This window comes from Lacerta agilis, chromosome 8 (genome assembly GCF_009819535.1).
Source record: "Lacerta agilis isolate rLacAgi1 chromosome 8, rLacAgi1.pri, whole genome shotgun sequence".
NCBI classification, from domain to species: Eukaryota; Metazoa; Chordata; class Lepidosauria; order Squamata; family Lacertidae; genus Lacerta; species Lacerta agilis.
Window position 1 is genome coordinate 21,962,761 of NC_046319.1, and position 24,658 is coordinate 21,987,418.

General features: G+C 45.7%; 2 protein-coding genes across 2 annotated transcripts; both read right to left on the reverse strand.

The window, feature by feature from the left end:
- On the reverse strand, window positions 1-11,042 carry PINK1 (PTEN induced kinase 1). The gene is made up of 8 exons (XM_033156505.1): window positions 10,664-11,042; window positions 9,574-9,870; window positions 7,434-7,537; window positions 6,199-6,381; window positions 4,864-5,027; window positions 2,629-2,756; window positions 1,379-1,615; window positions 1-415 (listed from the first exon to the last, which is right to left on the reverse strand). The coding sequence occupies exons 1-8, from the start codon at window positions 11,012-11,014 to the stop codon at window positions 155-157; spliced, it is 1,725 nt and encodes a 574-aa protein (XP_033012396.1). The 5' UTR covers window positions 11,015-11,042; the 3' UTR covers window positions 1-154.
- Window positions 11,043-16,368: 5,326 nt separating this feature from the next.
- On the reverse strand, window positions 16,369-22,712 carry CDA (cytidine deaminase). Its single transcript, XM_033156506.1, has 4 exons — window positions 22,231-22,712; window positions 20,876-20,990; window positions 17,682-17,739; window positions 16,369-16,574 (listed from the first exon to the last, which is right to left on the reverse strand). The coding sequence occupies exons 1-4, from the start codon at window positions 22,406-22,408 to the stop codon at window positions 16,461-16,463; spliced, it is 465 nt and encodes a 154-aa protein (XP_033012397.1). The 5' UTR covers window positions 22,409-22,712; the 3' UTR covers window positions 16,369-16,460.
- Between the last annotated feature and the right edge of the window lie 1,946 nt (window positions 22,713-24,658).

The window sequence follows — 24,658 nt, forward strand, 5'->3', positions numbered from 1 at the left end:
TTTTTTTTTCAGCAGAACCAAACCCAATCTACCTTTGCAATGAGAACACTCCAACCCCTAGAAAGTGCTTCTTGTCAGCAAGGAAGAGGTAGCTTAGCCAGTTTAAATGCTTTTAGTGGAACATCAGAGGAAACGGCAACAACGGCTGAGCCCATCACGACACTATGCTCCTCCAAGAGTGGAGCAGGGCGGCCGCCTCAAAGAGATCTTCATACTCCAGGTTTGCCAGAAAGCACCTCTTCAGTGTTGTTTCGACTTTGCTCCCATCTCCAAAGCGGTCTGTCAATAAGGTGGCAAGGGATTGGTGAAGAAGCCAGCCAACCATCTTGGTGGGTCTCAGGTCCTCCAGGCTGAGAGTATCACCACCCCAGAGACTCAGGTGGAGGACGTTAGCTGCAACGCGTGCAGAGAGCCTCTGAAATAGGAAAGGAGGTGGGGAAAGTCAAAGGCACAGAGGAGTTTGCTTTACCAACTTGATTCAGGTGAGCACCTCTGGTGTGCCTTTCTCTGGTTTCTGTTTGCAAACTTCCCCATTGGAATGAGGTACATTCTCTGGGGGAAGGGGGAGAATTGTAGAAAGCACTCAAACACAGGCAAGGTGCTAGTGCATGCCGTTTGAGCCCATTCAACCATGGTAAACCAGCAAATCCTGGTTTATCAGGATGTGTGAACACAGGCCATGCTGGGCTAGCTAGAGAAACAGTCTGACCTGGCCTAAGGCAGATTCCCAAGTTTCCACTTGTTTAAAATAAAATTAAAAAGTGTACAATTCAGAAGATCTGGGAAAGGTTTGTATAGTCAGCTTTGCACTCATTTGATACCATTACTAAATCAAGCCTTCGGTGTCCTGGGCCCAGTCTTGTACGATGTTCTTCCGAAAGAGACTCAGTGGGCATTCTCAAGGTTAACTTTTGGACATTTGCTGAAAACCTTCTCTGCTGCCTTTTCTACATCTTTTCTACTCTTAGATGGTGATCTGTGATTCTGGTGTGTGTGTGTGTGAGAGAGAGAGAGGGGGGGGTATATTCATTTCTGTCTTTCCTCCCCCACCCCCACCCCGGACATTTCTTGTCATACACAACTTTGATATTTTTAATGAAATTGGAGCATATATGTATCTACGTATAAGAGCATGCCAGCTACCCATTCTTCCTGACAAAGATTCCTGGGAGCGCCATATCCTCTATTATTCTATCAGCCACAGCTGGTCCAACAAAAGCCATTTGCCTAGACTGTACTATGGTGGCAGGTGAAACCCAGCCCTCTTGTCTCAGTCAGAGGGTCTTTTGCAGGATACTGGCTTCTGGGCTTGTATGGCCATTGCTAAGCAAGATGTGGGGAGGTGTGGAAGCCCTTGTGAAAAGAGAGCAACTCTCACCTTGGCCGGATCCCTCCGAAGCAGCAATCCAACCAACTTCCTCACTTCCAGGGGTACAGTTTCTGGCAAGGGCGGCAGGTCCTCATCTTGATAGCTCCTGCTTTCCAGAGCAGCTCCCCCTTTGCCGTAGAAGGGGTTATGGGCACCAAGGATCTCATATGCCATTGCCCCAACTGCCCACGTATCTGCTTTGCTGTAATCTATCACAACCCCTGGGCCGGGTGTAGCAGTGACCACCTGTCAGGAAACAAATATGAAAAACAAACCTTCAGACAAGGCCAGCCAAAACTTTTAAATGCCTCCAAGCAGGTTTCTTTAAACGCAAATTGCTTGCTGTTGTTTGGAGGAGTGGCTGATAATTAATGGGATCAGGAGAGGCATGGAGGAGAGTTTTCCTCTCCCAGACTGCAGTCCTGAAGAAAATCCCTCCTTTGAAGCTGGCATATACTTTTTGGTAAAATGCCACTTTTGGCACAGCAGGGGCAGAAGGGATAACATTGCTTCTCAATGCCCACTTTGATCACATTAATTATCGGCCTAACCCAGAAGATAACTGCATTTTTAAAATGTGCAAGTGTAAAATGTGTGTGTAAAGGCACATCTAATTTGGAGTAGTTATTTTTTTTAAAAAAACCCACAAATTAATTAAGGTTATACAAGATTCTGCAAAGGACAGGGTTATCAAATGGGATCTGGTGACTATATTTGTTGTTGTTGTTCAGTCGTTCAGTCGTGCCCGACTCTTCGCGACCCCATGGACCAGAGCATACCAGGCACCTCTATCCTTCACTGCCTCCCGCAGTTTGGCCAAACTCATGCCAGTCGCTTCGAGAACACTGTCCAACCATCTTGTCCTCTGTCGTCCCCTTCTCCTTGTGCCCTCCATCTTTCCCAACATCAGGGTCTTTTCCAGGGAGTCTTCTCTTCTTATGAGGTGGCCAAAGTACAGGAGCCTCAACTTCAGGATCTGTCCTTCCAGTGAGCACTCAGGGCTGATTTCTTTAAGGATGGATAAGTTTGATCTTTTTGCAGTCCATGGGACTCTCAAGAGTCTCCTCCAGCACCATATATACTATATACATAGCCCATATACAATTATATATCACTGTCCAACAAATACAAGTGCAAAATAAAACCAAAATAAATAAATTGCAGGTACATGAATGTGTGGTAGTGACTAAGACATAATGGTTAAAGTTACAAAACGCAAACCCTATTATACCAAGGGAAAGAGAGAAAGAGGGAATTACCTCTGGTGCCATGAGGCAGCCGTTGCCCCCACGATCCACATACCAGCTGGTAAAAGGGAGTTTCAAGCCAATTGTTTTGTCAGCCAAACAGCAGCCAAAATCTGAGATGACCAGCCCTGGACACCCAGCTGGCAATGATGACAAGGGAAAAGAGTTACATTCTGAACAGACACACAACAGCCAAGCTTAGCACTCAGAATGGACAGCAGAAGCAAGTCTCTAGGGCTGTAACACCCCCCGGGAAGGTCCCTTCAAGGGGCATATATGACACCACGTGTGGAGCAGGTTAAGACATGGCTTGTTTGATCAGCAGCACTACAAACACAGTGCTTTGCAAATGCTGGCAGTTGATTGGGGTTTCTGGGCACAGCGCTATGCAAATATGGGCCACTTGACATCATTGTGGCATCAGATTGACAGGTGGGCAACCCCATCCATCCACCTGCCAAATGTGGCCCATGTGGGGTGGGGAGGATTTGGATCTGGAATTATTTCTCTGGTCGCAGCTTTCAGGAAGGGGTCATAAGACACTTAACTGTTATAATCAAGTCTAAACTGTTATACAAACCTACATAATATTTGACTGCGATAGTTGCATATGCATGGAATGTTTCTTGGGGGTAGGGATAAAGGAGACAGTTCATTATATGTATTTTCAGAAACTGAAAAATAACAGAGGTTTTTAATGGAAAAGGTTGAGGTGTGGAGAGTTTACCCCCACCAAACCAGTGCTACGCTGCCCATCTAATTCACCACCACCCTTCACCAAGTAAGCATACTGTCTGCATCAACCATTTTTAAAACTTCAGGAAATGCACAAGCATGGATTTCTGGTGCCACCTTTAGCTGCGCCCTCCGTTCAAGATCAAATCTTTCCCCTACAGTTTCTGCCTCATCGTAGTGCTACAAAGCGTTTCTCAGAGGGAACAGAGCATGTGCTTCTACTGCGGACGTTAATTACTCTGCTCTGCTTGCCCTTACTTGTCTCCTGCCCACTTGAGTCGCAGTCAGGCTGCGAGTAATTAACATATCCAACGCCAGAAACTGACAGTGGGCCAAAAGTGCTCTGGGCTCTAGCAGAGCGTGAATTTGCCCTGGGATTACCTACTGCTTAACAATCCTGAAGCACTGAGTTATTAGCCTATTTGTACTTTGGGACTTCAGAAATCGCTGCTGTGCAGCCAGGCAAACCACAGATGTTCAAAATCAGGGAGTTGGAGAAAACCCATCAACCAATTTGCAACTGCGGGGCTGGAGGGCAGCCAATCTGGTCAGGCCATTTTGGGTGTTCCTGTTACCAGTTTGCCTACATTTAATTTTAAGGCTGGACGAATCAGTTCCTCTAGCATAGTGCATTTCTTCCTGAGACAGCTTAAGATCCTCAGTGGACAGAGAATGGGCTCTCCCCCACTCCATTTTTCCCATTTGTTACTGAAGTATTAGCTCAGTTGTGCAGCATCTGCTTTGCATGCATACATAAAAGTCCTAGGTTCAATCCCCATCATCTCTGGAGAGAGACCCCAATCAGAAATGCTAAAGAGCTGCTGGCAGCCAGTGCAGCCCATATAGAGCTACATGGAGCAAGGGAAAGACCTGTTATAAGTCAGCTTCCTAGGCTCATTGGGAGCAGCCATCGCTGACTGGCAGAGCACTTGCTTTGCATGTCAAAGGTCTCTAGTTCAATCTTTGGCATCTCCATTTACAGACCTCTCTTGGCTGGAGACCCGAGAGAGCCACTGCCAGTCAACACTGGCTCGACTCAATGGACCCAAAACATGGTCTGACTCAGGCAAAGGCAGCTTCCTGGGTTGCCTATAACCTAAGTGCAAGAAAGATGCATCTTCTAAGCCGGGCAACGCAGCAGCACCGAGACTAGTTGGAACATCCTGTGACATATAATGGGGAGTGTCCCTTCCACGAGGGCACCTGCAATTATTGTTTATGACATTTGTAAACTGATATTCCAACCAAGTTCTCTGCATGATTTAATTATCACACCAATCTTGTGAGGTAGCCTAGGTGTGTGCCCCAGCAGCGATTCAAAGCTGGGTTTCCCCCATCCAAAGTGCTTTTTGTTGGTGATGTGATGATGAGCAGCCTGGTGCCAGGGTTTTCTACCACTGCTCTAGCATCTTGAAGATCTCTGCCTGTTTTCTCCATTCCAAGCACAATGATCCAGCTCATCACTGCTCCCTGACCAGATACACGCACAGGTTTTGCAGCTGTGCTACGTACCGGCGTCAAACTCAACGAGGATGTTGTCAGACTTCAAATCCCTGTGAGCCACTCCGTGTCGAACGAGGTGGTCCACCCCTTCCAGTAGCTGCAGGATCATCATGGTGCCCAGGTGGGCAGCTGGGCTCCTCTCGCAGAGATACTGGCGCAGCGTACATGGGTAGCTGGATGGAGCAAGCAAGGAAGTGGCAGCTCATTAGTGGGGTTCCAGAAGCAACACCTAAATCTGGCTGAAAATGGGAACATTGCTTTCTCTTCATCCTTGGTGGTGCAGTGAAGTAAACATCATTTTCATGTGGGAACGAGCTTGTTTTTTGAAGTCCTAGATAGCACAGGCACCTCCCATCCAACTCCTTGCTTGCTTGCTTGCTTTGGTGGTATAGGGCAACATGAGAAGCCCTGTTGGAGCAGGCCAAAGACCCATCTAGTCCAGGCATCCATGGGAAGCCTGAAAGCAGGACAATGTCACCATGGAATGGGAGATGACCCTGGCATGATGCTGCTCATCAACAGCAGCAGAAAGCTTGAAAAAGCATCGGAAGGTGCCTTTGCTATGGGGTATTCAAAATAAATGCACCACATCACCAGAATATTAAGTCAAATTTCACTAGCTAAAAGGTGTGGGCTGTTTTCTTCCCCAATATTCTCACTCTCTCTCTCTCTCTTTCTCTCTCTCTCTCACACACACACACAGAGAGAGAGAGAGAGAGAGAGAGAGAGAGAGAGAGAGAAGAGAGAAACCATTGAAATGACTCCCGAAAATAATGGCTCGGAGCAATTAGTACCCTGCGCCACCACACTGTCTCTTTCCTAGGACCTGTTTCCGACTACCCTTGCTTTCTGCTTCTTGACCCATCTCCCAGCTTCCTCCAAACCGCACCATGGCCTCATCCTTGATGGAACTGGACATGATGTGGAGCTAATTCTAGCTTTCCTCATTTTTTTCCTTTTTTAAAAAAAATCAAGTTTCTAGTTCTCGTGGGTTAAAAATGATGAAGGCATTAACCGTAGAAAGCTCCAGTGTATTGGGGTGATAGTGAAAGCGGATTCTCTTCCTTACCTTTCATCTTGCAGTCTTGCATCTTCTAATCATTTAGCTATACCAGCCTTCCCTCATCCTGTGGCCCAACAGATGTTGTTGGACTCCAACTCACATTTGCCCCAGCCAGCATGGCAAATGCTCAGGGATGACGAGAGCTCGGAAACCACGTTTGCCACTCGATCACTGTTGTTGGGTGCAGAGGATCAACTTTTGTCCCAAACCATTAAGGTTAGAAGTCAGGTGCACTTTGCAGCCATACAATCCATGGACCACCCTGCTCTCTCCCAACTTACTTTTTCATCACTAGGAAGAGTGTGCGGCTGTGCCCTATTCCAGAGGGATTCAGTGTGGAGGGCAGAACATCCGGATAGTCCACCGTTGCACCGGGAAGCAGTGGGACATGTGATGTGAATGCTCGAAGCACCTGGACTATATTTGGATGAGGTTTCAGCCTCTTCTTCCCAAAGACAAGTTGCCTATTTCAAAACAGTTTGTTACTACTTACAACCACTTATCATTGCTATTGCAGATTTAATTAGTAAAATGAATTTGCAGTCTCTTTGTGGTGTGTTTTCTCACAGCCCAGCAAAGTAGGCCATTTTGTTTTCTGGGCCAGGGCAGAGGCTGCATTCAACCCAGCTCTTCCATGGCCAGGTATAATTTTTTGTCATTGATTGCTCCGTTCTCTATAAAAATGTATTAACTGTCCTATTATAGCCAAACCACGGCATAGCTATTGGGGACTGTGCCTTGATCTTTGTTTAACATCCTTGTGGCTCTGACTAGTTTCAACCATATATTGGAAAAATGACCCATGGGCTGCCTGACCAGAGGTTTGGAACTTTGCTCCTGGGCAGCAAAAAAGTGCCATTTATTACTACAAACAATATGTTTTAACTGTTGCATAACAACTGCTATTATTTCCACAAGGGTAGCAATGTTATTGTTTTTGCTGCAATGAAGATTAAGAGTCTGTGGCATCTTAAAACACTAAAAAATTATGACATATATAAGTTTTTGTGGACTTGAATCTGCTTTGTTAGATCCATTAACAGTTGCAGGAACACAGAGGAAAGGGAATTGTAAGCAATAAGCTCAGAGGAAAATGAAATGCTGGAAGTACAAGGGTGCCAACTCAGAGCTAGAATGTATTCAAAATAAGCACAGTGACCGTTTTACAATATCTGTGAGAGGTGATAAGGAAATCTACTTGGTAATGTTGCATTACAGGTAGGTAACTGTGTTGGTCGGCCACAGTCAAAACAAAATGAAAAATGAAAAAATTCCTTCCAGTAGCACCTTAGAGACCAACTAAGTTTGTTTTTGGTATGAGCTTTTGTCTGCATGCACACTTCTTCAGATACCACGTTAAAAGAATAGGTCTGCACCCTGAGCAGCTTACAATCTTAATTAAGTTGCACGTACTTAAAACAGCCTTCCCCAAACTGGTGCCCTTGAGATGTGCAGGATTACAACCCCCATCAGCCCCAGTTCTCTCTCCTACATCATCTAAATTAACAAATTATACCTGGGAGGAGTGATCGCACCAAATTCTCCAGATAAGGCCGAGCCGCTGGCTGGAACAAGCTCCTGTGACATGGAGTTGAGGATGCCTTCACTTGAAGAACCAGCCTGCAAGAGCCCAAACATGATTCATTTTCCTTGTGTTCAAATGAAGGTTGCCTCATCTAAATACTGCTTAAAAACAGATAGCTGAGACTCAGAGTAGTGGCTAAGACTGCAGCCTTATACCAACTTGCCTGAGAGTGAGTCTCACTGAATTCTAAGACTTACTCTGAGTAGATATGCATAGAATCACTCTGCTGGTGACTGAACCACTGGTTGGAATCTGTTTTGCCAGAAATATGCATGTCTACTCTGAAGTAAGTCCCATTGAAGTATATACTGCACTGCAGCTTAAGTGACCTTTACAACCCCACCCCACCCCCCTCTCTCTGAAAGACTGTATTCCCTCATATGAACCTGACCAGGCTCTGAGATCTTCAAAGGAGGACTTCTGTCAGTCCCACCACCCTTGCAGGCATGCCTGGTAGGGACATGGAAGAGGCCGTGCACATGCACGGAAGCACTTCTGCGCGTGCGCACACGGCAAAACCCGGAAGTAAACACTTCCAGGTTTGCCGCGTTTGTAACCTGCGCCGTTCACAACCCGCAGCAAATGCAACATGAGGTATGACTGTATGAACTTTCACTATTCCCTCTGTTCTCAAGATTTTGACACTCATACATGTTTATACAGATATAAATATTTGCTTGCATATTTGACTTTAAATTTTAAAAAATGCTGAATTCAATTTCTGCCCACCCACCCCCATTTTGATGCAACATGTCATAAAAAGGGAAGTGGGGAAATCTGCAGACAGGACTACAGAATACACAAGGTCCCACATACCCTCCTTTCTCCCCAAAACCCTTAGTAAGATATGGTGAATATCTTGGTGAAGCATAAAACAGCTTTTTAAAAAGAAGGGGGTTTCAATAACAGCAACAATGGTATTTATATTTTGCTTTGATTCACATGTATTGTCTCTGCATTCCTCAAAACAGCCCTATGAGGAAACCCAGTAATAACAATAATGAAGAGAGGATAGAAAACAATGGCTGGAAAGGGAGCTGTTAGGCGGCTTCTTTTCAAATTAATTGTAGGAAGGGTTTTAATGAAGCCCCGAACTCACACAAGTTCTAAACTCATCAGGGACACATCGGTGGGATAAGATGTGATCAGCACACAACAGTGCCGATTTTAATTCAATACACCTGCATTTCCAGTTCCTATCACCTGCAAGAATTTCTGGAACTGAAGAACAATGACATCAGAATGAAATGGCATCAGGTGGACTGGAGCTAGAATGCTTATTTCCACTGCCCTTGCTCACGTATTTTAATTTAATTTTACTATTTATACCCTGCCCATCTGACTGGGTTTCCCCAGCTACTCTGGGCAGCTCCCAACAAAATATTAACAACACAATAAAACCTCAAACATTAAAACTTCCCTGTACAGGGCTGCCTTCAGATGTATTCTAAGAGTCATATTTACTGAACCCTGATGTAGAAAGCCTTAAGACAGCAATTCCCCCAGTTCTCGTCAAACCATTGTTTGCTGGGTTATCTAAACTAATTTGCATGGTTTGGGGAACATGGCAAAGTATGTTTTGCCAAGAATACGGAACGAAGGGAGGGAATCTGAACAAGTATGGTGAAGGAATGGAAGAGGGAGTGCACAGGCAGAGTAAGGATTTGCCACTGTGGTTTGGCATTATGTTCCTCAAAGGTTTTAAAGGATTTCTTTAAAAGCCAACACTGCAGGAAAAAGAAGAAAGCACTCCATTTCCACCACTACCGCACACTGCATTTTCTGATGCTGCTGCATGTGATCACTGTGAGAGCTGCATTACTCAGGCAGAACTGTTGTTTTGTTCCCAATCAAGCTGTTCATTATGTTTTTCTTCTCCCCAGAAACCTATAGAAGAAATAATTGACACTACAGTAGCAACCGCTGAATGTTGGGTTGACATTTGGCTCTTGTAGGACATATTTTAGATTAACATCAATTACTGCTCCACTGGACTGCGCATGAACAATTTGAGGTTTCAATGCACTTTCCTTCCAACACCTGAGGAGCAAACCAAACACAAGATCCTCACCGAAATGTTCCACATCATCTTGATTGCCAGCGGGAAGCCAGTTCTCCAACAACCAACTTGGCAGAGCTTTCCCCCTCCAGTCTGGGCATCTGAACCATCGCAATGATCAAAATGATCAGCTTTTGGCTCTGAACTTGCTTTGTGAGGCATGGCAAAAGGGGTTGTTGCTTCATACACAGCTGCGCTGCAGCCTTTGCCAATAGATCGGCCAATGCAATATTCTTCCAATTTGAAGCCTTGCTGGCGGAATAAGCCCAGGGGCTCTTTCTGAGGTTTGTTCCTCTGGATAAATATTGTCTGGATTGGGGGAAAACAACAAAAACAAAAGAGAAAATACAAATTGTAATATTATGCTTATAATAACGGTGCTTTTCAGCCAGCTCCAAGCAGCCCCCGCAGAAGAAAATGTGAGACAGTGCGGCCGCATTTGGAATACTGTGTACAGTTCTAGTTGCCTCACCTTAAGAAAGGTAAGAGTTGGAAACGGTTCAGAAATGGGCAACCAAAAGGATGGAGTTTCTTCCCTATGAGGAAATATTGCCACTCTGGGGACTTTTTTACTTAGAGAAAAGGAGAGTAAGAGGAGACATATGAAAGAAGTTTATAAAATTATGCACAGTGTGGAGAAAGTGACAGAGAAACACTAGAAGTTGTGCCCCCCCCCAAAAAAACCTCTCAGGTTAGTGTCTGACTAAGGATCTATGAGACATGGGTTCAAATTCCTTTTCAAGCCGCAAACCCCAATGGGGCAGACACTGCCTTCCAACCTAACCTACCCCACCACAAGGTGGTTGTTGGGATTAATAGAAGAGATGGGGAGGACGATATATGGCACCTTCAGCTCCTTGGAGAAAAGGAGGGGCGTATAAATGCAATCAATTATTATTATTATTATTATTATTTACTAAATTTGTTAGTCGCTTTATCTTGACCAAGGCGACACCAAAGCGACTTCCATCCAACCACCTTTAACTCTATGGAAGGAAGTGTGGGACGGGTTGGTATGGAAATATAGTAATAAATACAAACGTCCCAAATCGATGCCGAAGGGCCCCCCCGTTGCCATGGTAACGAGGCCTAGCTCGCTTACCTGGATGCCCTTACAGGCCTCGCTCGCCTGCCTGTGCTCGGCCAGCGCCGGTTCCAGAAGCGCCAGCCCGAGGCCGAAGGCCAGCCCGAGGCGGCGAGGCCCGAGGGGGACGCGCGGCGCCATTTGCCGGAACAGCAGCAGGCCCGGCGACGGAGGCCCACCGGTCAGGCCCAGCCGGGCCGCGGCCTCACGCAGGAAGCCCAGGCGGGCCGGCGGCGGCTGCTGCGGGCGGCGGGCGAGAAAGGCGGCCGGCTTGGGCGGAGCAGGAGGGGGAGGCGCTCCCCCGAGCCAGCGCCACAGCAGGCCCCGGCCCAGCCGCGCGCCCCTTCCCAGCGCCTGCCGAAGCGCCATCTCCGCTCCGCTGCCCAAGACGCCCGGTCCGGGGCTACTCTTGCTGCCGCCGCTGCCCTTGGCCTTGTCCTCGCGGTTGTTGTTGTTTCTGCTGCTGCGGCCGGGACTGTGACGCCGCAGAGGCGGGGCTGCGGCGCGACCGGGAGGGCCTGTTTATTCTTGTATCTGAAGATACAAGGTATCTAAAGAAGTGTGCATGCACACGAAAGCTCACACCAAGAACAAACTTAGTTGGTCTCTAAGGTGCTACTGGAAGGAATTTTTTATTTTATTTTGTTTTTACTATGGCAGACCAACACGGCTACCTACCTGTAACTGATTATTCTTAGGCCGTGGTGGAAGGCAAAGCGGGCAAGGCTGCCCTTGGGCATGTGCAGAGTGCAGCCAGCGTTCCACATCGGTATATTTCGAGTATCTTTACTATTGCTGCTATTATTCTGAAATAAAAACTTGCAGCTTTAATCTTCCTGCTATTATGTGGTTTGTTCTCATTCTCATCTAATAAATAATAATAATAATAATAATAATAATAATAATATACATACATACATACAACCCACCCTATACCTGGAGGTCTCAGAGTGGTTCACAGAACAAAATAAAAATAAAAAACCACAAAATATATAATCAAAATAAAAGCAACAAACCCAATAACCCTCCATCACCCCCACCACCCCCAAAAAACCACATTTTCAAAGGGCATAGGATAATAGCTGTCAAGTTTTGGATTTGAAAATAAGGGATCAGAACCCTCACCTGTCCCGGGGACAGTCTACGGTTCTCAGGGACAGTCCACGCCGTGGTAATCCCCCCAGTCTACAAATTAATTTACACCAGGCTACACACCATCATCTTTCCCCGCATTCATATGTGGGATTTGACTGGAGTAACACATGACTGGAAAGGTTTGCAGTTCCACAAACATAGGTGTGCACTGCCTCGAAATAAAAAGAAATAAAATAAAAAAGAAGTGAACAAAAGAAGGCTCACTAGGGGGGCATTGCTAAAAAAAATAATGTCCACTTTGTAACCAGAGGTTCAACTGAATAGAATCTGAATCACATGCACCACAAGGCCTATGCAGCCTCAACTTAAGGTGGCTCCTGGCCTGGCTTTTTACAGGCCCCAGCTGACTGCACAACCTGGCCTTTGGAAAGGCCATATAGGCAGATACCGGTACCTTTAGCTTCTGCACCCCTCCTTTGCATTTGAGCATACTTGTGCTCTGTGGGCAACAACGTACGGGAATAGAAAGCGATGGGCAGGCCTGGGCAGGTTGGGGAAGGCTGCCTTAACGTGCCATCACTGATGGGAGGAAGCAGGATGGGATGATGTAGAACAGGCATGTCCAACAGGCAGATCATGATCTACTGGTAGATCACTGCCCTCCCCCCCAAGAAGCTCAATAACTTTGGCCCTCCTCAAAAAAGCTTAACATTGCCCTGAACCCCTAAAAAACAGGGCTTTCCTCCTCCCTAAAAAAAAGCTCTGACCTGAACTCCAAAAAGGGGGCCTGGGTAGGCCGGGTCGTCCTCTTATATACCTGCTGGGATTGACAAGTCATCTGACCCTCACCCACACCTGAATCTCATAGGTCGTCCTCTTATATACCTGCTGGGATTGACAACTCATCTGACCCTCACCCTCACCTGAATCTCATAGCTCTCCAGTAGCTGCCTCTGATCAGTTCTCATTTAACTCTTGGGGAAAATAATTAGCATCACACACCATGTGCCTGGAAGTTGCCAAACCAATTAACCAACCAGAAGGATTACTGTTAATAGCACCAGTTTTCCTATTACTTGATATTGCTGGATAGTTTTGATCAACTGCAGAAGCATTTTTAGTTTGCTTTCTTTTGCCACACTGGAACGTTTCTTTATTAGTGCCACTTTGTTTTGTATGATTCCTTGCAAATGAAGGAAAACAACTTTTCTGCTTGTATATGTTGATAATATAATTTTGCTTACTGGGTGCAGGCCATGCTGTAGTGTAGTGCTTATGCGACTGTGAATAAAAGGTGGCTGGGCTCATTGTCTCAGGGTTTGGGGGGAAGAGGTGACAAAACTGATTTCCAATAAGTGCCCCCCTTTATTTCCATAACAGGTCCTTGAGACTGTACTCTGAATGGTGACATCAGGGACCTAGAAGGTGCAGGGCTTGTCAGTCCAACCCCTACACAGTCTCATCAGGGCTGACCTTAAGGCAATTGGAGCAATAGGGCCAACTTGGGCCCCGCGGACCGCACCTAAGGGCCCCCCTGCACCAAGGCAATCTAGATGGATTTTATTTATATCTATAAGATTTTGCAGACTTTGGGTGTGAACTGGGGCCCTACCCAAAAAAAACCCCTTCGGCCCTGACTGGTTTGGCAACACACACACTGTTCCCCCTTTTAGGCTTATTCTCAGATTGGGAAAACCCGATTTACAAGTGAGAATGTGTGAGATAGGGGCTGAGTGGGGAAGGGCATCATGAGGGCATTGCTAAATAAACAGAGACATAAGCAACCTTAAATTCCCATTAAACTCCAGTGTGGACAACCCTTCAGAGAAGAACATTGAGTTGCAACCACTCTGGGACAACCAAGTCCCTCACCACTCCTTTTAAGGCAGGCCTCTGGTCTTCTGCCTACTATGTAGACCAAAAATTATGATGCTTAATGTCCTCCCAGTGCTATTTTTTCTAGAGAAGGAGGTGCCAGAACTCACCAGGAACAAATCTAGTGGTGGGGGTTTCTTTGTTTTTTAACCTGTTGACAGTTCCTAACTTAATCTGCCCATTGTTATTTGATTTATTGCACGTTATGTGATACTGTGTATTACTGCCATGTGCTCGTGCCAAATCATTCGCAGGCTGTGGTGGACAAAAGTACTGATGAGCTAGTGCAAAATGCACCTATACATACAGAGAGAAAGATTTTGAGTATTTTAACCTGTGGATTTCTCAGGTCTTAATCTGTGGTGGGGAAAAGTCAATAGTACTCTGTGTAGAGTGCACCATACAGATTTTAAGAGAGAGATTTGGTGTGTGAAGCAAGCCAGTGGCTGGCCAGATCCATCCAGGAAGCCCACAAGTAGGGTGGGAAGGCCATAAGCAAGCAGATGTCTCATAGCAGTGAGTTGCAAACAACAACAACAAAATGCCGAACAAGACCACCCCAATATATCTCAATGCATTTGGGCGGTACATTCGGAAGACAGTACAGTAGTCCCTTAGGTATGAGGAGTCTGACCTATTTCTGCACACAGGGGTTCATGATAGGAATGCCTTAAGAGCTGTGTGCCTTTAAATTATGTTGCCCTCCTCTGTTACATAACTGTAACAAAAATGCAGCAATTTTGTTCCGTTTTGATTGGAGAGGAGCCATGGAATTAATGCTGGCTGAAGGTGCTTTTGTTCTCTTGCTACATTTAGAGCAGCCTGTAAGTAACAGTCTTTAATTATTGGAGAATTAAGCTCATTGTGTTGCCCTTGATAGAATTTTGTGGAGTCGAAAACAGGAAACCCGTAAAGGAAAATATTGCTCTTGGGACGGATAGCGCTACACTCCTTTCTTCCCAGGTGCGAGAATTAAAAACAGAGCAAATTAAAAACAAGCGTTAAGAAAAGCAGAGTCCAAATGAAGAAGAGGTGGTGGGGAGCTGGCGAACAAATTCTTGATTTCCGCACTACTGGAAAGGCAGGGACAAAAGGATTCCCTAGCTTCTGTTTTTTTCAACCCTGCTGGTTCTGTGGGTTTGTGCATGTGGTGGCATTCCATGCCTCCCAAATTCCAATTTATGTAGGAATATTTCTGACATTAATTCTGCAGCTCACTTCCTTCAGTTGTTCTACATCAGGGGTGGCCCACTCCCGAGAGACTGCAATCTACTCACAGATTTAAAAAACGGGCAGTGATCTGGCCCCCTTTTTGGAGTTCAGGTCAAAGTTGTTGAGCTTTTTTTAGGGAGGAGGAAAGCCCCGTTTTTTAGGGGTTCATGGCAATGTTGCTAAGCTTTTTTTATTGAGCTTGAGCTTCTTTGAGGGGGAACCGGTGATCTACCAGTGATCTACCAATAGATCACGATCTGCCTGTTGGACGTGCCTGTTCTACATCGTCCCATCCTGCTTCCTCCCATCAGTGATGGCACGTTACGGCAGCCTTCCCCAACCTGGTGCCCTCTGGATGTTTCAGAACTCTGCTCCGTGCTGATTTTCCAAATGCTACAAAGGTCGTACACCTGCAAGAACGACTCTTTACAAACCGTATCTGAATAAAGCCAGGCATGGAGTTATTTGTCAAGTTTCACTCTTTTAATATTGCAACAAAAACATGTCCCTCCCTGTACGTAATTAAAACACACAAAATTATCTGGACAAAAGCAAATATACAGGTCAAGAACGGCATGCGGGAAACCACTTAAACGAAATTGTATTGATCTGGAAATAATTGGTATAAATGGGTTAAAACTGGAAAATCAATAAAATTATATACTGTATATCGGGAGCAAAAGATTCCAGTCCCCTTGGAGTTGTGCACTGAATACACGTGAGTCCTAGACATGCATATCGGTTCAGACGCATAAGTTTTAACACTGCAGCTTTAAGAGCTGGTGCTCAGGCATTTCATTTCTCCCCCCCCCCCATCCTTTTTCCTTGTGTGCCATAGCTTTGAGATCATAAGTCTGTTGACCATGACTGTCTTCTGATTGTCAGAAAGGGTGGGGTGTCACAGAGGAAAGAAAAGAGCCTTCTTTGAAAAGGGATTAGAATGCCAGACATAAGGCTTGAGCCCCCAGCCCTGGAAATCCTCCTTCTCTCCAGCCTTTTCCACATCTCCTGGGAAAGAGCTGCACCCCAGCTGTGAAACATCTGCTTTGCTTGCAGAGGATCCCAGGTTTAATTCCTGGCATCTCCAAGTAGGGCTGAAAAAGTCTGAAGCCTCGGCAAGCCGCTGCCAGTCAGTGTAGACAGTTCTGAGCTAGATAGACCAATGGTCTGATTTGGTCTAAGGCATCTTTCCATTTTCCACCTGGACCAGTACATGCTAGCAATGCAGATATTGAGATGAAACCATCTCCTTATTTAGGGGAGAGTTCGTGGGGGAAGCCACTTCTGAAAAGCAGGGCATTAAGCTGCAAAAAGATTTCATATAGTTGTAAAGTTGGAAGGGACACCGAGGGTCATCTAGTCCAACCCCCTGCAATGCAGGCATCTTTCACCCAAGGTATGGCTCAAACCCACGACCCTGCAATTAAGAGTCTCATGCTCTACCATTCCTTGCTTTCATAAATATCGCCAATTGACTTCTAAAGTAGCTCTCTCCCTGCATGGGCAGGATGGGCTAGAATCACATTTGAACTGAAAATCTGAATCTGCAATACAGTAGATTGTTTTGAAAAGGACTCTGTCATCATTAAGGTCACCAAAGCCTTTGTGGGTGGATTCTTGTTTCTTGTGCTCTTCAGACCATCTTCAGGTTTTCTGGTCCAAAGGAGAAAGGCAGCAGGTCCTCCAAAGTCTTCTGAATGTGCGTCCCATCTGCCTTGGCCAAGAAGATTTCCCAATGTTTGCCGAACTAGATAAGGGTTTTAAAAAAAAGAAATCCCACGAGATGGTTGTCTTATAGCACAATCTGATGCATTTCTACCCCAAAGTGTGTCTTCTCACTGTGTTAGTACAGAGTTTTCCAAACTTGGGCCTCCAGCTGCTTTTGGACTACAACTCCCAACATCCCTAGCTAGCAGGACCAGTGGTCAAGAATGATGGGAATTGTAGTCCAAAAACAGTTGGGGACGCAAGTTTGGGAAACAAGTGAGTTAGAAATTCTTTCTAGTAGCACCTTAGAGACCAACTGAGTTTGTTCCTGGTATGAGCTTTCGTGTGCATGCACACTTCTTCAGATACACACGAAAGCTCATACCAGGAACAAACTCAGTTGGTCTCTAAGGTGCTACTAGAAAGAATTTTCGATTTTGTTTTGACTATGGCAGACCAACACGGCTACCCACCTGTAAGTGAGTTAGAGCATAAGAAGAGTGCCGAAGCTGGAGAATAAACGTCATGGTGCACCTGTAGCAGCAAAATCGGATGCCTTTATCTGCCCATCTTGCAATAAAAACATTTCTCTCCCATATTGGTCTCTAAAGCCACAGCGCTATAACTCTTCAGTGGCTAGACTTTAACTCACCCCCCCAAGGTCCCCTCTTCCATTGTCTCCCAAGACAGGCAGATGCTAGCTTGAAACTGGATAGCACCTCTGATACAGGAGGCATTCAGGTAATCATCCTAGAACAGCCTGGATCCCTTTTTTAAAAACTGGTGTGACATTAGTCACTTCCCAGTTCTTAAGTATGGACTCTGATATTGGGGACAATTTATATTAGAAGGCCTGCCCCCCTCCCCAATTTAAGACCCCCCCTCTCTAATGCAGTGATAGCCAAACTTGGCCCTCCAGCTGTTTTGGGACTACAACTCCCATCATCCCTAGCTAACAGAACCAGTGGTCAGGGATGATGGGAATTGTAGTCCAACAACAGCTGAAGGGCCAAGTTTGGCCATCACTGCTTTAATGCCTCTCTAGCCATTTCCACAGGAGGGATCTCTTGTCCTTTGGTTCTGGTGTGTGTGTTCATGTGACAAAGGCAAAGAAGGGTATGGGGGTTTGAAGGGGAGGTCTGTTTACCTCTCTGAGCACTTGTCTGCAAGCCCCACAGGGCACCGCGAACGTTTCTTGGCTGTTGCTGTTGGAGCAGAATAAAAGCAGAGTTCAAGAGTCTCGCTCACAGCAGAGGAGGCTGTCTACAAAATATGCTAATACGGTGAAAGGTTCAAGTTGAAAAAATAACGGTCAGAACAAGACACACTTTCCAGATGATTGGGTGCGACAGGTGTCCGCTGACTGCAAGATTTTTCCAGCATCCATATCACCACCACAGTGTCATCAATTGCCAGCCCAAATCTCACCCCCCCTCCACACGCAAACATGGTTTAATCCAGATTAAAAGAGGGATAAAATCTGATAGGTACAAAAAGGAGCCTATTGCTCATAACCCAGTTGTAATGCCCCAGCAACCCATTTGGAAATCTGAAGGCACCCAGAGTTGGAGGGGGCATTGAAAGCCATCTAGTCCACTCCCTGCACAATGCTTAGGCATCTCCAACAGGTGGTCCCAGCAAGGGGAGCTCACCACCTCTCTAGAGAATTGGTTCTATTGTCAAACTGCTCTTACAGTCAGATCTAGGCCTAGGACTCAGCTACATTAGTCAACAAACAGCGTTTTGAATGTGTTATAAACCTGCAACACCAGATGGCACCTGAGAGCAAAAAATAAAAATAAAAATAAATCTTAAGTGATTTTCCATAGCAGTTTTTTCTTCTTCTGTTATAACAATTTAATTTCTGACTCATTTATATTGGGGTTTTTTTCCCTTTGTGTAGATCCATCCCTAGACCTCTTAGAAAAAAGCTACAAAAAACCATGTATTCCTTCATTCTGCTTGTTATGGGAAAAGCTTTTCATTCCAATGTTATTTTCTTGCATGGCACCTTCTTGGTGTCTTTACCTGTCATGCAAAAGCACATGAGAAGGGTACAGAGCAGGTGAGAGCAGTGTGGGGAAGGTCCTGGGGGCCACACAGAGACACATTTGGCCCTTGGGCTTGAGTTTCCCCAGCCCTGGTCTCTTGTTCCACCAGATCTCTCACTACAAGTCTCAACAGAAGGCCAGGGGAAGGGAAAGAAGGTCAAGAAATCCAAAGCATTTAAGACTCAGTGTATGTAGCGAACTGACTTTCTGGCCTCTTCTGCATTACTTATTTAAAGCAGCATCAAACCACCTTAAATGATCATGACTCCCCCCCTCCCCCCCAAGAATCTTAGAACTGTAATAGTAGTTCTTTATTACGGTCAACGACCAGCACACACACACACACACACACAAAAGACACATACAGAATCAATAATAAATGCAATTTAAAATTGATCTGAGATTTGATCTAAAAGGGGTTGGCCGTCTTAAAGTACATTAAAATTAATAATTATTGCTTTAAAAGAATAAATTTAAAATTAATTAAAAGAATCAACAATTCAGATTATTATAATACTTAAATCGAAAGAAGGATCAGGAGCCACCTATTTCTGCAGACCGAAGCTTAATAGCGACAGCACAGAACTTTGCCACCGCAGCTGTAACCTTAGGATTGGCATCTGATAGGAGCCAATGGGCGTAGTGTTCTTCGGGACTTCCAGGAGACTCACATAGTAGCGGAGAGATAGGTTCATTCCGTAAAGCCCTATAAAAGTGGCAACGGAGAAGCACGTGGTCTGTAGTCTCTACTTCTCCGGAGTCGCATGGACAGAGTCTGTCACCCAAAGGAACCCCCCCTATACTTCCCATCCAATACGGCAGATGGCAGAACATGATTTCGGGCCAGTGTGAACGCCCTTCTGTGGGATGGGACCTCGAGCTGAGTAAAATACCTAGCTGGGAGTTGTAAGCATCTCCGCTCCTCCGGGGTTAAAAAAAAAGAGGGACTTTACTTAAGTCATTTTGCCTCTCGATAGCCGTTAACCTCTGCTTGACGAATGCCCTTGCTGTGTTGTAACTATGTGAACACAGGTAAGCTGGTGTAGCCCTATACTCGTCATCTTTTTTTCTATGGCTTTGCTCCAAGAGGAGCGATGTTTATCTTTTAATATCGATGGGGTAACGCCCTGAGGGTTAAGATGAACTTTCAGCCAAAGGTTACAGGCCTGCGTCCAGAGTCCATGCCTGTTTCGAGTTTCTTAGAACTGTAGTTTGTTGCTTGGTGCTGAGAGTCAGTGCCGGATTTACATATAACTAAACAAGCTATAGCTTAAGGCCCCACTCTCTTGCCCCCCCCAAAAAAAAATTTAAAGGGGAAAAAACCTGGTCATACATTTCCAAAATATAAGATAAAAAAAACAAAATAAAACCTACATACAGCAACAGTGTTTTGTGTTGTGTAGGCTCCTATGATGTAAGTAATGGCCCCCGCCTGCTAGCCTGCTCCCTAAAATATCACTGGTTTGCTCATTTCTATATATAGGGTGCCTACATTCTGCATGAACTTTGCATCTGCATGGAATTTTCAACAATTACTTTGATAAATACATATTTTGTTATGTGCCAATGGCTTTAGATATCTATTAGGTCCATAAATTACCATATACAGTGGTGCCTCGCAAGACGAAATTAATTCGTTCTGCGAGTGCTGTCGTCTAGTGAAAATTTCGTCTTGCAAAGCACGGATGGGGGAAGCGTGGTTTGACGGGGGGGGGGGAATTTTTCGTCTTGCGAGTCGCGCCCATAGGGAAATTCGTCTTGCGAGTCACCCTTTCGTTAGCAAATGCCTTTCGTCTAGCGAGTTTTTCGTCTAGCGAGGCATTCGTCTTGCGAGGTACCACTGTAGCATATCTTCAACACAAAAAAGCAACAATTTGTTGTTGACAAAGGACAGTAGGACATATAAAGGGCCCCATTACCTTCAGTAGCTTAGGGCCTCATCAAACCTAAATCTGGCCCTGCTGAGAGTATTTAGGAAGCTATTCCCTTCCCAGAGTAACAATTCCAGAGTAGTTCAGCCATCAATCCCTCTTCCTAGTGAATTCTGGGAACTGCAGTTCTTTGAGAGGAATAGGGGTCACCTAATAACTCTCAGTGCTCTTAATAAGCAACAGTTTCCAGCATTCTTGGGGGAAAGCCATAGCTGTTTGAAGTGGTGTGACGCTGCTTTAAATGTATAGTGCAGATAGAGCCACTGCTGATAGCAATTATTTATAGCCCAACCTTCCAAGATGCAAATCCTCCCAAGGCTGCTTGTTCACCAAGGAAGCAGGATAGGAATAATACCTACCAAATAATAGCTATAGCTCGAAATTTTTGTATGCCCTTCCTGACACTGCCTTCTGGATTGCCGTACGTTTCAGCACACACGCCCAACGGGTAACATGCATTTTCAATGTTGCAACCTGAAGAAAGCACAAGCTGGTTAAATCTCTCGTGACAAAGCCTTAGAATCCATATCTATAGTATATTGTACTCATGGCAACAATGTCTCCAGCATGGATTGGCTGAGCTGTTGTGGTATCACAGAACATTCCATTGCTGATAGAATGGGAGAGCTTGCAGGTCAGCTTTTGTGAGGGAAAAGAACATTGGCAGTTTGACAGGAATTAAAAATTCACTAAGGGTCAAGGGCTGGGAAATGGTTCTGGGGAACTAAGGAGCCAGTTCCTGATTGTATTTTTTAATATATATTGATTGGATTTTAAAAAAAACCAAACCATTTCTGTCAATCTATCTTTGATACCTCTTATAGAAGCCATGGTTAGAACTTGAACTGGTTCATTAAATGTTGTCAAATTCATTCACTTTTTACTCTGAGTGATATCAGTTCTGGTTCATTGATTGTACAGTCCACTAGCTACCCCCTGTAGAAGAAAAGTTCTGGTTCAAAACACATGATGATAAATCATCAGTATTGTATGTCTATTTCCCATTTCAAACCTCACTGCTCCCAAGAACTCACAATGAGGCATTCGGCCCAACATGTTCCGATGTAACTGGACCATTAACCATGCTTGCTGGGGTTGATGGGAGTTGGGAGTCCGACAGCATCCAACAGGCGGCATGATGGCTATTCCGGCAAAACCTCAGTGCTCTTCCACCCGCAATATAAGGGATAATACTGGTGCCCTGCTTTATAGGGCTGTTGTAAGATTACTGAACTGAGGCATGCAATGTGCTTTTCGGGGGGTGGCCATGTGTCCTACTTCACCGAAGGCATTCCTCTATCTGAAGGCATCTTCTGTTTGAAAGGCCGCTGCCAAAACAGAGGGCAAGCAAGGGTACACAAAATTGCAGGTGCTAATTGTGAGCATTGATGCAAATGTAGAAGTAACAGCATGGATTTAAGCAGGAAATGCAGTGCACCTCGGCACAATGGGGAAGACCAGGTGACCTGCATGCCCCCCCACACCCAGTTCTGAGGGTTCTTGATCTTCCAACCAGACTTGAACCAAATACCCAACAAATACATTACTACCAGGCCCCAGGTTCAATCCCCAAAGGGTAGGGCAGGGAAAGGTTCCTTGTCTGAAGCTTTGGAGTGCCACTGCCACCCAGAGTGGACAGTACTGAGCCAGATGGACTTCAGTAGAAGGATGCATGGCATGGCTGCCACATGGAGGAGGGTCTTCCTTCACTTACCAGAGAAGATCTTCCCATCGGAGGTCAGGAGGGCAGCCCCCACTGGGTAGTTGCTGTAGGGGCAGTAGGCAAACTGCTTGGCTTCTTCACTTGCGGCCAAAAGGAGTTTAACCTGTTCGGGTCCCAGTGCAGAACTGGGCACAGTGGGATTTGAAGCACCACCGAGCTGTTGCGCCATTGCAACGTGGAGGCAATATCTGGCAGGGCCTCCCTCGGCAAAAGCCGCACTCCCAGGGACAGGAGCGTGTGTGCAGGCACGATCCCTGAGATTCACCTTTCCTTTAATTCACATTAGAGGAGAATTGGGGTCTTCCTCTGACAGGTGCCACAGGCAATGCACCAATGCGCACCTATCTGTTGCTGCAAAAGTGCCCGGCCAGGCTCTCGTCTTCTCTTGCAATGCAAAACAGCTTTCTCTGAGTGAAGTGCTTCAATCTTTGCTCTTTAGCTAGCTACACTGTTTTTGTGCAGTTGGGGTGGGGATGGACTTGCCTGCCCTTTCTCAGCAATTGTTCTGTCCGGGTATCATGTTTTCCAAATTTTCGCTGCTGCCAAACGCCAACAAGTTTGGACGGGTCAGGTCAACGTCCCGACATGCTCCATAGCTCTCTTGACAGGCCCCTTTGTCCTCCTCTGCTCTGGCTCTGTGGTGTCTTAAAGGTCCCTGCAACAGAATCAGAATGATGGTGAGATGCAACAGTCTCTCAGAATAAGAAGAAGAAGAAGAATTTTTTTATTTGTACCCCGCCCATCTGATTGGGTTGCGCCAGTCACTCTGGGCGGCTTCTAGCATACAGTATTTACTTTTTAAAAATGCAAATAGAATTGGCATCCATGAGGAATTTTCTTGCAATGCAAACAGCACTTTCAGTGAAAGGAATTTTATCAGAAACACAGAAGGGAAGGGCAAATTCCCCCACCCACACGCCTAACAATAATCAGCCCCAAACGCAGCATGTGCTATTTGTATTTTAACAAATGTACCTGTTAAATGTACCTGTCAAATTATTTGGCCCAGTATACCTGAAGGAGCGTCTCCACCCCCATCGTTCTGCCCAGACACTGAGGTCCAGTGCTGAGGACCTTCTGGCGGTTCCCTCACTGTGAGAAGCAAAGCTACAGGGAACCAGGCAGAGGGCCTTCTCGGTAGTGGTGCCTGCCCTGTGGAACACCCTCCCACCAGATGTCAAAGAGAAAAACAACTACCAGACTTTTAGAAAACATCTGAAGGCAGCCCTGTTTAGGGAAGTTTTTAATGTGTGACATTTTAATGACATTTAATGTATTTTAATCTTTGTTGGAAGCCGCCCAGAGTGGCTGGGGAAACCCGTCGGATGGGCGGGGGCACAAGGGGCACAAATAAAAGATGATGATGATGATGATGATGATTATTATTATTATTATGAAATACATTAAATGTCATGTCTAGGTTAGTTCATCAAAGCTGGCTGCTGTTATTTCTGGGCCCACCTCCTGAGCAAAAGGAAGAAAGCCTAGTGTGAGTGATGACTCAGACAGAGACGCAACAGGCAGCTTCCTCTAAGGGTGAGTAATTTTGCTCCATTTGCTCAGATGTGTCTATGTCAACCAATTACACTAGATCAGGGGTCAGACCTTGTGGGGGGGGGGCTGGACTATATTTTGAAAAAGAAATATGAACTAATTCCCATACCCTATAAATAACCCAGAGGTGCATTTTAAATAAAAGCACACATTCTACTCATGTAAAAACACCAGGCAGGCCCCACAATAACCAGAGATGCATTTTAAATAAAAGGACACATTCTACTCATGTAAAAACATGCTGAATCCCAGACTGTCCACGGGCTGGATTTAGAAGGCGATTGTGCCGGATCCGGCCCCCGGGCCTTAGTTTGCCTACCCATGCACTAGATGCAAAAGATCTACCATTCCAGAAGTGGGAGGAGGCCTGGCCAAAATGGTGAAAAACACAAAGATGCCTTTTCCAGGGATGTTACTGTTGTAGACTCATCAAAGTGACAGATGCCCATTAGATCGAACGATGTGCTAGGCTTTCCGGTGCCTCTGTTTAACCAAGTGGCTGTTGTGGGCATTTGGAAAGGTTTAGCTGTCGCCTTGGTTCAGGGAAGCACAGCCTCCATCGCCTTTCTTACCTCTGTGGTGCCAAAAGTGAGTTTGTTTTCAGATTCTTTGAGCTTGGTTCCGGGAACTTGCGTGTGGACTGATGAGAATGCAGGTCACGTGTCAAGCCACGGAACACCATAGCAACAGAGTAGATGGGTGTGGAATGCTGGTAGGAAGAAAACACCAGGGAGGGAGGGAGAGAGGGAGGGAGACAGACAGTGCGTACACATAATACAGGAACCATTGGAAGCTGCCTTATACATCTCGTTCAGCATTGTTTACACTGAGTGGCACCAGCTCTGCAGACAGGATATGCTCCCTG